This window comes from Pollachius pollachius, assembly GCF_949987615.1.
Source record: "Pollachius pollachius genome assembly, chromosome: 14".
Taxonomy (NCBI): Eukaryota; Metazoa; Chordata; class Actinopteri; order Gadiformes; family Gadidae; genus Pollachius; species Pollachius pollachius.
In genome coordinates, this window is record NC_136947.1 from 2,225,413 (window position 1) to 2,238,283 (window position 12,871).

The 12,871-nt window shown below is 47.7% G+C and overlaps 1 protein-coding gene across 1 annotated transcript; it reads left to right on the forward strand.

Moving 5' to 3' along the window:
* Positions 1-1,608: 1,608 nt before the first annotated feature.
* Positions 1,609-10,722, forward strand: jcadb (junctional cadherin 5 associated b; the record flags this gene model as incomplete). The annotated part of the gene is made up of 3 exons (XM_079751444.1): positions 1,609-1,934; positions 4,329-8,182; positions 10,688-10,722. The coding sequence occupies 3 exons, from the start codon at positions 1,609-1,611 to the stop codon at positions 10,720-10,722; spliced, it is 4,215 nt and encodes a 1,404-aa protein (XP_079607570.1).
* Positions 10,723-12,871: the final 2,149 nt, after the last annotated feature.

Here is a 12,871-nt window from a genome sequence, read left to right on the forward strand (position 1 = left end):
TTCTGAACAGACAGACAGACAGACAGACACAGACGGACGGACGGACGGACAGACAGACAGACAGACAGACAGACAGACAGACAGACAGACAGACAGACAGACAGACAGACAGACAGACAGACAGACAGACAGACAGACAGACAGACAGACAGACAGACAGACAGACAGACAGACAGACAGACAGACAGACAGACAGACAGACAGACAGACAGACGCTCACACAGAAACACTCACATGTGTCTGGAATTTGTGTATCTCTGTTTTGGATCAATAAAGTATGACCATAACTTATTAACTTATTAACATATCTTCAAGGATAATGAAAAGATTGATAATCATGCATCCATAATGTCCCTATAAAAAATGGGAAGTTTGTTTTGAAAGCTGAAAATGGGCAGCTATTATTTGTTTACTTGTTAGATTTGAATGCTAAGATACCTTTGAGATTTAGAGTCTGCATACTTCATGGATCCCAAGTGAAATAGTGAGCCTTTGTAAGCTTTGCTAGCCATCATCGTATAACAGATCTTTTTTTCAACAAAATGCACCGACACCACACTCTAAACAGTGATGCTAAAACATGGGGTTAACTTAATTTTAAAATTTTAGTGCCTTTTTTCTCATATGTTATTTTTTTAATCATTAAGTCGGCTAATATACACAGATATGCTTGATCGAGGCGAACCAGAGAATGGATGGGGAAAGAGCCATGCTTTTGGTTTCAGAATACAAATATATATTTTTATGACATTTATGTGAAATCCAACCGAAAGAAAAATCAACTGCCCTTTAAAAAGGAAAAACACCAGGAACATATATATTTCACATGATATATTCTAAATTCTATATTTTGGGTGTGTATGTGTTGATTGAACAGCAGTTATAAAAAACATCTCACAACCCGCTCAACAAACTCCCATCTATTTCCATATTCGTGCGGTTCAGAGTTTTTTCCACCCTTAAAGTATATTTTGCAAAACCTCCCTCCATTTCATCGTCGCCTTTATGAAAAGGGACCCATTTCGCCAGATTATCAGCAACAAAACGCACACGACTTCAGCCTTCTCACGAAGAGTATCGACAGATTGTAAATAGACCTGTGTCCCATGTGTCACATGATGACGTGTTTGTCAGGATGTAAACCTCTCTCCTCCCCCTCCCCCCGAACCTCCAACAGTGATGGCCTCCGCTGCCTCTTCGAGCTCCAGCCTCCACCTCCTCCAGCAACCACGGCTGCAGCATCACTGCACATAAGCCAACACACACCCACACCCACACACACACACACGCACACACACACACACACACACACACACACACACACACACACACTCTTTGCCCTCCTGCCCTCTCCTCAAGCGAGAGTCCCGGGAACGGAGAGAGAGTGAGCGAGAGCGAGAGAAAGAGAGCGAACACCACGAAAGAACCCCACCCCCCCCAACGCCGGCCGCCATGTACAGCGTGGAGGACCTGCTCATCTCGCATGGATACAAACTGCCCAAGACCACCGCGCCCGCGGCCCCGCCCCCGGCGGCCCCGTCCGTCACCGCCTCCGCCTCCGCCCTGTACGACAGGCACCCGTCCTCCGGCGACTACCAGCGGGAGCTGATGGTGGACAACGGCAGGCCGCCGCTCGGCGCCGGCCGCCGCGACGGCACCCTGAGCGGCTACGAGATGGACCGGGGGCTGGCGATGGGCATGGGCATGGGGATGGGCATGGGCATGGGGGCGGGGCCGTACGGCGGTATGTACGGAGGCATGTACGGCGGCGGTGGCGGCGGCGGCCGGCAGGCGCTGGTGAAGGCGTACCCCGGCGCGGGGACTCTGGACGGGGAGATGGGGGATAGGGCGGGCCTGCGCAGGAAGGAGGCCTCCATGTACATCCTGGGGGACCTGCAGAACCCCCTGGGGGACTCCCTGGCCACGGACAGCGGGTGAGTTCTACCGTCCCCTCCGTCCCCCGTTGCCCGTACCCCCCCGTTCCTCCTTCTGCTCCCCTCTGCACACTACTCACACGTTCGAATGACCCCTCCCACACTATCCATCCACACCACACCCAGTCTCACAAGCGCACACACACACACACACACACACTCTCACACAACGCATACTACTCACACTCACACACTGACTTGGGCGCGCACACACACACACACACACACACACACACACACACACACACACCTGCCCTACCCCTTACCTTCCCTTTCTCCCCACCTTGCTGGGGCACTTTGGTGTTGCACACATATCAGAGCCTGCACTGCGCAGCCCCGTCTCTCTCTCCCGCTCTGTCTCTGTGTCTCTCTATCTCTCTCTTCTCCTCTTCCTCCTCCTCCTCCTCCTCCTGCCCTCCTCCAGAGCTGCAGAACAGCGTGGCTGCAGCAGCACCACTGCATTTCTCTCCATGCTGGGATTTAGAGAAAAAAAACACACCTTTTTTTTTTGGGGGGCGGGGGGGGGGGGAGAGAGAGAGAGCTGCCTTTCACGCCTCTCCCCTGATTGTTCGCATCCCTCCCGGGGCCTCCTAAGGTGCAGGTGCAGGGGCTGTACCCCCCCCACCCCCCTCAGTATAGCACCAGCGAGCTGGTTGGAGGAGCATGCCTGAAGACAGGCGCAGCGTAATCACTCTCCACTGTAAACACTGGCACACCGCGGCCGCGCAGCACGTGCTCTGTGATGTAAGCATGTTGCTGGGCAAGTGTGCTCGGCGGTGGCTCCCCCACCCCCAACCGGCGCGTATAGAGATACAGTATAGAGCGCGCTAGCATATGCTGCTGGAAGATGATGGCGAGCCATGGCGCTGCGCTGCCGCTACTGCCTGGAGCGAAGGACTCAGATTCCCCCCCCCCCCCCCCGTCAGCAGACACAGAAAACGGGGCTGTGGAATTGGATGTTTTTTTTTTCTCCTCTTTTTTTTGTGTATGTCTCTCCGAAAAAAGTGCTATTATTTTGAAAATCATGATCGTTATTTTCTTGCTTTTCTCAAGAATTGATTCAGGAATTATTTTTTGAGGCATTTCTTTTTGCTAAAAATAAGACTTGGTTACAATTTTGTATTTTGGGTAGCAACTGAGCAACATACGCTAATATTGAGGGCGTATCTCAGCCGCCCCCCCCCGTCCATGGCAGCCATCAGGGAGATCCAGGACACAGCTGACGTGTGACTGATGACATTTGGGGGCCAGGTTTTTTTCCCTAGTCTTTTTTACAAAATGAAGGTATATGCATTATACCCTAGAAAATGTGGCTCCGTTTCGGAGTCAAAGATTCAAGGGATCAAACGTACTATTAGATCATGAAATGTATCGTTAAGTAGTAAGGCAGGTGCCTGTTTAGTTCCTTGATTCCCATAATAAACAAGTCGATATCGAAAGGAGAGTTGGCTCCAGGCCAGGACTTTAATAGTCAATTAAATATGCAGATCATATTGCAGGAGTTGCAGAATGTATTCAAGGCAGCAATGCTGACCTAAACACATAAGTCTCTTGTTAGGTTGTAATGGAAATACTCCCCAGGCTGAATGCCTGCTTGTACACTGACATTTAGGAAGATTGCACATTGTTACATTTTCTAAACTAATGTAAAAAAGGTTGTTTTGTTGAATCAAAACAGAGTGTTCTATCTGGCTATAATGGAAATCAATTGTGCGTATGCTTTATGCTGGATGTTTAATCTCTATTTAGTTTGGAGTCAGATGCTTTGTTTGACATTAATGATTGGTTAAGGAGGCTAGCAGATAGTCAATATATTCAAAATAATAAATGTGTTTATGGATTGGAAGGCAATTGATACTTAGAAGAGGATTATGTCTTACCATAATGTGACACAACACCATTGGCCATTCGAAATCCTCAAAATCCTACATTTTGTGTAGTATTGACATACTGCACATTTTTATTGTTTAAAATATTCCCATAGAAACAAAGAATCTTGATTAGACCAAAAATACTTTAAAATATACATATAGATTAATATAATATCCAAAGTGAGTGCTTTCATCCTAATCAACATTACCATATTTTATTGCAAATGCCGCCAATCTGGCAGTTACATATGTTGGGTATATTTAGTTTTAGTATATGCTACACGTGAACCTCCTAAAGTTCACGTGTTCACGTGTAGTATATACTATTCACCCCAGGCTCCATGAATAGAGGGAAATAGCCCCACTATTCACTTCGCCTTTGGCGAATAATTGTTAAATATATGATATAATATTTTCATATTAGTTATGGTTTTGGTTTAATGTTAGCATATGTCGGAAGCTCTCACAGGACAACTTACTCGACTTTAACCCCTGGACTCACACCTTCGTCCGTCCTTCCCAGGTTCTACGACGTTCCCAGTCTGACGTACTCCGAGCCCACGAGCCACGAGGAGAGGGACGTCTCCTACTGGCGGCGGCGAGGCCAGGATTTCAGCGTGCTCCTGGACTACGCCGACGGCCGGGAGCTGCGGGCGTCGGCCGGCGCCTGGCGGCCACAGACCCTGATGGCAGCCGAGGAGCACCGGGCGGAACGGCACGCGCAGCAGCTGTGGGAGGACATCTCCTGGCTGCGGGACCTGGACGCCGCCCCCGGTCAGCTGAGGGTGACCGGGGAGAGGAAGTGCCAGAGCCTGGGCACGGAGGAGTGGAAGCCGGCTGTGGGCCTCGGGAGGCAGCTGTCCGACGCAGAGGGGGACAGGTGGGCGCTGGAACAGTACCGGCTGAGGACTATTGAGGGGTCCTTCCACCCCAGAACTAAGGCAAAGTCCCAGTCCCTCCCAAGGGTCTTGTCCCCCGTAGGGATGGAGTGCAGAGAGCTGGTCCCGTCAAGGCCCAGCCTACCCGACAGACAGAGAATGAGCAGCACTGTTTTCACCGGGCCTTATAGTCGCTATGTCTACAGCGGTGCTGTGAGCAGAGACCGCTGGGGCCGGAACGCCTGGCCGAGCAGCCACGTTGCACTTTTACCGAAGCCCAGGTTTAGCAGGCCTTTGAAGCCGCCGTCGTATGAGATTCACCAGCAAACGAGGGGCAGCGCGGAGATGCTCGCCATCGACCAGGGTGCCAAACAAAAGGACAGGCTTGTGTACTACCCGAGAGGCGGCGAGCTGCAGAGACAGGACTATTTCGCACAACACTCGGCCATCTTCGGTATAGAGCCCCCCGGTTACATCCCGCCCCCCTCTTATAGACGAGCCCCGCCCCAAAGAGCAGTGCCACTCAACCGCAACGAAATGGCAAACCTAAGATGGAGGGCAGAGTCTCTGCAGATGCCCGGCTCCGACGCTGGTCGGTGGTTTTCTAGACAGGCAGGATCGTGGCTCGAACACTACGGGGAGCGAGGCATGTCCTACCGAAAGCCGGTGCGCTCCGTATATGAAGAACATCCGATTCATAGCCGCTCCTTGCCCATTATTGACCCAAAGGTGAGACAAATCTCAGGAGGGCCCGGTGTTACTTCTCTCACTGACACGGACAAGCTCCGGAACATCAACAAAGAGGTTCCCTGTGCTAAGGTTTTAGGACAATCTACACATGATAGTGCCTTTCCCTCATCACGGGGGCTAGCTCTGAACTCTGACAACCCCAAGTCTCTCAATGACAACGACAGCAGTAGTCGGTGGCCGAGCAGGGGACTAAACAAGGGAAGTGACAGTGTAGCCTCTGAGCTGAGCCGAAGTCAGTTCTTTCCTTCTTCTATTCTGGGTAAACCACCACCACCCCCATGCAAGCCTCCAGAACAGGGTACGTCTGAAACTGTGACCGAAGTCAAAAAGCCTGAACCGCCGGAACTCCCCGAGAAAGACAAGTCCAAGAATCTAAAAAAGAAGCTTAGTGAGACGATTTTTTGTTTGGTGTCTGTTCCCGTCACCCCACAGCATGTGGGGATGTCACGTGACCAGAACAACAACGATGAGAAATCACCAGGCCCGGTGGACAGTCCTAGCGAAAACAAGACGGGACACTTAACAAACCAAAGTCTCCAAAGCACATCTTCTGCTGAAGCGGAGCTGCAAGCACTGACCGGTAGCATAGCAAGCAGCAAAACGAGCAGCAGAGCCAGCAGCAAAATGGTGAAAAGAATACCTTGTAGACCCCCTAAGATAAATCATTACAAGGAGCTAAAACTGTCGGGAACCTGGCCTGCAAACCAGTATCGAGACCAGGAGACACAAACCATCCCAGAGGCCCGGAAACCGGAGGCTCCCGAGTCGGAAAACAAGGAAGCACAACAAGATCCTGTTCCCCAAGACATGGACGTTCCCCCTGACGGTGGCGGTGTGATGAACACCTTCACCTTCCCCATAACTGGGGTGAAGAGTTTGAAATTGTCCAGCAACAGCGCCTTCTCCCTGACTTCTTCCTTCTCTTCTTTCTCCAGCCAGCTGAACCAGAGCACAGCTCAGTCGCAAACACCCTCAGGAAACGTGGAGGAGGCCCAACCAGCAGCCTGTGGTGGGCAGGAAGTGTTTGGACAGTTCCTGCTGAAACCAATCAGTCAGCGACCATGGGATTCGGTCAAAGATCCAGAGACGGTCAACACAGAGCTTCAGGATCAACCGCAGCAGGGCAGCAAACCGCCCAGTGTTGACAAATGCATAGAGGATCTCAACGAGGCCTACAAAGACATCTTGGAGCTTGGCACTGCCAGCAATAAAGCCCCAAATGGTTCCGTGCAGATTCCTGAGCGTATCAAGATACGGCTGTCGTCGGAGCCGCTCAACAAGCCCAGCAGCCTTAGGCGCAGTGCAGTCAGCTGGTCCGTTGATCCGGAGTACAGGGAGATGAAGAGCGCCTTCTCCAGACCTGCGACAAAATCGGTAACTTTCAGCAAGCAGCTTAGGGAGGAGCTCCCCGTCCCACCCCGGGAGACAGGCTTCAGAGAATACAGGGTCATTCCACATCTTTCACGCAGGAGTAGCAGTATCGATGGCAGGACGGTCAAACTGGACCTGTCGGATGAGCCAGTTCTTACGCCAATATGTGACTTCATACTGCCGTCCTCCAACGTCACCGCGGAGGTTCCCTGGGCTGACAGGCAGCCCATGCAGGACGCGTCCACGCTCACCAGTCCCCCCGATTACGAGGACATATGCCAGACCCTGCGGCAGTCTAGAGACTCTGATATGAACACGGCGGGCGGTTCCAAGCCTAATGACGGTGAGCATTTGCGAGACCTCAACGTGGAATCGGAAGAGGACTGCCCCATTTGTAAAAGAGAGCTTGAGAATCGGATGAGACAGGGCCCACTGCCTCCTCTTCACGAGGAGAACAGCTCAGACAGCTCTGGCAATCAAAATGGCAGTCCACCACAGTTTTCTGCATTGAGCCCAACCGAGGAGCCGGGTGTGAGTCCTTTGGAGTCTAACCTGTCTCTTGAAAAGAGTGAGCAGCATGAAACGCCTGATGAAAAGGTGGTGGCAGCCGGGAATGCAGACGATGCTTCGACAGAGGATTTAAGTAAATGCAGTGAGATAAAGACTGCAGAGAACAGCCCGGAGAATGAAGACACGGCGCCTGTGGCTTCGTTCTTCATCACGGCGGTTGATTTACCAGCAGAGTCCCGAGTCACAGCGAAGCCAGTGAGCACTGAAAAAGAGTTGGCAGAGAGAGACGCCACGGCAGGAAAGAACACTGAGAGTGTTGTCGTCAAAAAGAAAGCCGCGGTAAAAGACGCGTGTGAGGGGCCGGACTCTGCCACGCCTGAAAACCGGCCGGACCTAGAGAAGAAGCCATTGGCTCTCCCAGAAAGTAGAGTCGTTCTACGGCCCCAGCTGGGGCGAGACCACCCAGTGTTACCAGAGTTCCCGCCGGACCGACTGCCACTCTCGGTTCTCCCAAACCCAGACCGCAGGCTGTCCTTAAGCTTGGAAGGGGGAGAGAGGAGGGGGCGGGGGGCTCCCAGCCACGTGGTGGAAGCACTGCAGGACAAGATGGCTGCTTCTCCAGGCCGGCCACCCTTTGAAAGGCCAGCGCGGGTGAGGGAGGTGGATACTGTCTACCGCATGAGACGGCTCAGCATTCACAGCAATGACTCTGGGGAGGCGGAGGCGGAAGGGGAGAGCAAGGAGGCCCAGCCAGTGGAAGCACTGCCGGCCTCCCAGCGAGACAAAGAGGATGATCAAGGCGTCACCGGTTCTTGGCAGGCCCCTGGAGAGATGGCGCCGCTGGGCGAGGGGGCGTCCCGTCTTTCAGGTACTCTTAACTTTACTTGATGATTGTGTCGTGCTGAAATGATGAAGGGCAGCGTGAGAATGAATACTTCACTTCCCTTGTAACGCCGACTTGGGCGGTAAAGACTGTAAAAATGTGTTAATTTACATGTCTTTATGAGAGGGTTGGTGCAAACTGTTGATAAAAGAAGGAAATGTCTTACCTTCTTATGAAGTACGTACGTTTGTTAACTTTTGTATACTTGCACATTGATGCCATCGGTGCCATATCTAGTGACAGTTTGTAAGTTATTGATTAACTATCCAGATATGTGTTGGATTATTATTGAAATCTATCTTAATAACTGCATTAATATTCATCTCTAGTTTGCGCTTTTGATCAGATTTCACATGCTGATAACTTCTGGCACATCCGTATTGTTGCGGTAGCACCTATTAAAGTCAAACAATTTGGCTAATGTCCATTTTGGCTAACATCGCCTGGCTGGCTTCCATCATATGGAATTAAGTTGGGCACTAAAGTTCAAATATAAAGCCCAGCGTCATTCTGTGTATTCTCTATATTTTCCCTGTTTTGATATCACATCCGAAGAGAAAGAATGTGCACCAAGGTTTTCTCCTGTCTGAAGAAACTGAAGATAGATGATTAAATGCGTCAGGCAGGAAGTCAGAAACCCATTTTCTCCTGTGAGAAACCTGTTTTGTTCATTGGCAATGTCAGCAATATGAAAAAAGAACACTACGGCAGCCTTGTACAAGTAAAAGGTTTCCATGGCAACATACTAGGTATGATGACATGAGTGCCACGACAAATATAATCTCACCACTTTCAGTACTTATTTTTTGTGACTGGATATTTGATGTCTCAAATCAGGCCTTGGGAGTACGCATAACTTAATTTTATAGCAATTGTAGATTAAACAATTGAGATGCATTTTAATGCTAACTGTGAGAACCCTTATTGTGATAATTAATACAAATAGCACACTGGGAGGCTGAATTCAACTGGTGTTAACCTGTGACTAACGAAGCTAACTAGCTAGGATGGCTAACCGTTCAGTTGAAAAATAAAGGCCAATAGCAGCAGCCTAAACCCAATCCGACTCATAAACTTCCCAATTTAAGACCTTGGTGAGGCATGAGGCAATCCAATTTGCATCTCTTTGCATCCATACAGAGTGTTCATGATGGAAACATGTAAAGGTATAGAGGAGCTATGGTGCCCATTAACAGTTGTTTCTTGAATAATTTGAATGTGTGCGTGTACATGTGTTTTAATAGCTTTTGAATAGTAATTGTGTTGAATATTAATTAGAGCAAAACCAAAAGTGGTAAAGTTGAATAATTGTAGGTTACAATTTAAAAATGGGGATACTAAATACTAAATAATGGTTACAGTATGGATAGTGCCACACTTAATGACCTAGATGCAACTTCATTTTCATAAATAGCCAATTACATTACATTACATTTATTTAACTGATGCTTTTTTAGACCGGCTTACAATAGGTGCATTAAAAAATTATACCCCCCTAAAAGTGGACGAATCATATATTCGTGCACTAAATTCGATATTTCCATTTTAAACATAAAAGCTACTCTGTTAAAGGTGTTGAAACCCCACGTCTTCAAAATTGGCAAAGATAGCTTGAAGATGTTGTGGAGTTACGCATATCCCATCTCCCAAATCTCGTCTCCAGATGAGATAATGGATGACATTGAAAACGCCTCTTCGGATTACTTTTAATACATCAAAATATTGGACCAGTGACGTTTGGTCTAATCAAGATGTCCCGAAGATCGCTCATCCTCTCTGCGTGGGCATCGGTGCCTTAAAAACATGTGTCTGAGAAACACACAAACAAGCTAGTGACAAGCAAAGACTCCAGACGGTATAGTCACCCTGCTGCCGTCAACGGAGGTGTACGCCATACGTTAGAACTACTACATAGAAGGACACGCATGGCAGCCACAAGATGGTGACATTGCACTCATGACAATGAGAGCTTTATTTCATGTTTTAGGATTGGGATGTTCCAAGGTCAACTCAAATGACTGGGAACGTACCATCTGGTCTGAATCTGGAATGGGTTCGATTTTTTTCGTAGTCGATTAATCAAACAATATTATGCTCCCTAATAGTTGATTTATTCATTTTGTTAATAAATAATAGCAAATTCCATTGAAAGCTACCAGAATACAAAGTTATGCCTTGATTTATCTGACAAACAGCCAAGAAAAACACAACTATTTATTGTATAATGATCCATGAACCTAGTATTGGAATTAACCTGCAACAACTAGCAGCAAATGTTTGTTATTTGTATCATAAATAACTAAAATGATCAATCGATTATCAAAATGCTATTCGGTTTATTGTCGTTGTCGGTCGTTGGATTAATGGACCAATGGTTGCAGCCCTGGATTCAACCTGTGATTGTTACCCCAGCAGTGTGATGTGAGTGGGGGAGCTGCTGCCTGTGAACCTCTTTCTCACTGTTCTCTTTGTGTTGTCTTTATGCCACAGAGCCGACAGACACGGGACAAGTGGGAGGACAGTAGAAAGCTTGCGTACGCCGCCACCATCTGACGTTTTTTTAAGCTCCAACACTGTGACCTGGCTGCCTACTAGATTGCCTTCATATTCATCCCGACTTAAACAAAAAAAAAGAAAGAAAAAAAAAAGAAACGCAAACAGACACAAGAACAAAACTAAAACAAAACTGAAATGGCCTTCTTTGTCCGACGAGAGCATTGTGTACACCTTCACCCCTTGGCGCCACGGCGACTACTAAGAGTGCTGTTCCACTGCCAAATGGAGGTGCCCCCCCCCCCCAAAAAAAACCGCCCCTCATACCCCTCTCCAAGCGGGCGGGGCAACTTCCCAACCAGCCCACCCCAATCCCCCACTCCCCACCACCCACGGCCAATCCCGACCACCCCTCTTTCCTCCTGCGCTTCGCTCTTGCCCCCGGACACGCCCCCCCCCCCCCCCACCTACTCCGACTCTTCCTCGAGGGTTTCCACTAGCGCGTATTCTTGTAGCGGCTTGATCTTTATATTCTCTTCTATTTCCCGTTCGCTTTCCTCAGTTGGCAGACGTTATGCAATCCGGTTGTGCATACGAAAAACACGGTAGAGAAGGCGGTTGACTTTGATGCTCGACAGGCAGAGATTCTGTTTGTTTTACCGTCCCCCCGGAGGTTTTTTTTTTATTTATCCGGCGGGGCGGGGTTATGAATGTAAGTGCTTATGTTTTACTCAATGTAGACATAGAAGAGCTACTGTCGCATAAGCTGTTATTTTTCCATTCAATCTACACCAAAATTAACTTTTTATTGTTTCTTTGACTTCTCAGTGAGGTGTTATGAGAACTGTTTCAAGACTGGACATAACTGTCTCTGGCTCAAGAACTGTTTTGATTTTTTCAACCTTTCATTTTTTTAATGATGACATATTGTGCCCTGTCTCGTCGCTTTGCAACATGCTAATAAACTCCATTACCCGTGGTGCTCTTCAGTGAAGAGTGACTCTAACATGCATAACTAAGTAGATCCATGTTTGCAGATTTCTATGACACGTTGGTTTTTCGAGGAAAGAGAGAGAGACAGATAAAGTGAGAAAGAGAAAGATAAAGAGAGAGAGAGAGTTGCCTTCTGTTTCCAGATGTGTGTGTCTCTGCCGGTCTGCAGGTGTGGTGTCGGTCCGGGCGTAAGAGCTCCAAATCCCAGGTCATTTCTATCCAGAAGCAATAACGGCATGGCTTGGCAAGGGTCGAGTTGTAGTCTTAGGTTGGCATCGTAAGGACTACAACTAAGATGGAAGGTCAAAAAAAGAAAGAAAAAGAAAACGAAAAAAATATCATGCGGATATAGAGATAGAGCAATATTGTTGTACAAACAGCTTAAGTGGCGTAGTGGAGTTACCTGTTGAAACCGTTGTCAGGAGATTTTAATGTAAGCCTGTCATTTGAGTCATATTACAGGGAATTCTGTCAGGGTATCTGGTTATGAGGGGGGGGGGGGTGTTATTTCATGGTAGAAATCTATGTTCCATTCATCTGTATCAAAAGAGTCAGCATTTCACCAAATATTTATTTTTGTTATCATTAAAATTGTTAATCAGTTTGCATAATGTATAAAAAAAAAAAGGAAATATATTTTAAATATTTTAAGAGATATTTTGTATCTAGCCATGCATTTTTATTTCTCCACACTTGTATCAAGCCGAAAGTGATCATATGTCTGTAAAGTATTATGTTAAGAGTACAAATACATTTTCTAGTGCTTTAAATAAAAAGGAAGGTTGTTTGTAGGATGGGACCCCCAACAGTGTGCCTTGACCACACCTCGTTGTTTAGTGGAAGATAGGGCGTGTCATCGTTGTGGGTTAGTTCCATGGACATTTTAAAACGATTGTGCCATGTTTTTCCTATTTAAAAACGATTTTTTTTCTAAGCTAAAATAAGGGTTGATGTGGGACACTGTTTGTGATACTCAATATCATTTCAGTTGTATTTCCTGTGATCTGGGGTGAGACATGGTATGTTGTTTTGTTTCGTTAGTTTGCAGTCTTTGTGCGTCTTCAAATCACGGATGGTTTTGTTAACGGTTCATAGTAACATTGTTAGAAATAAAATGGTGAAAATATCAAGTTTTATCCCCCTCAGCCTTTTCTGTCTTTCTGTCTGACTTTTTTTCTTTATTCTATT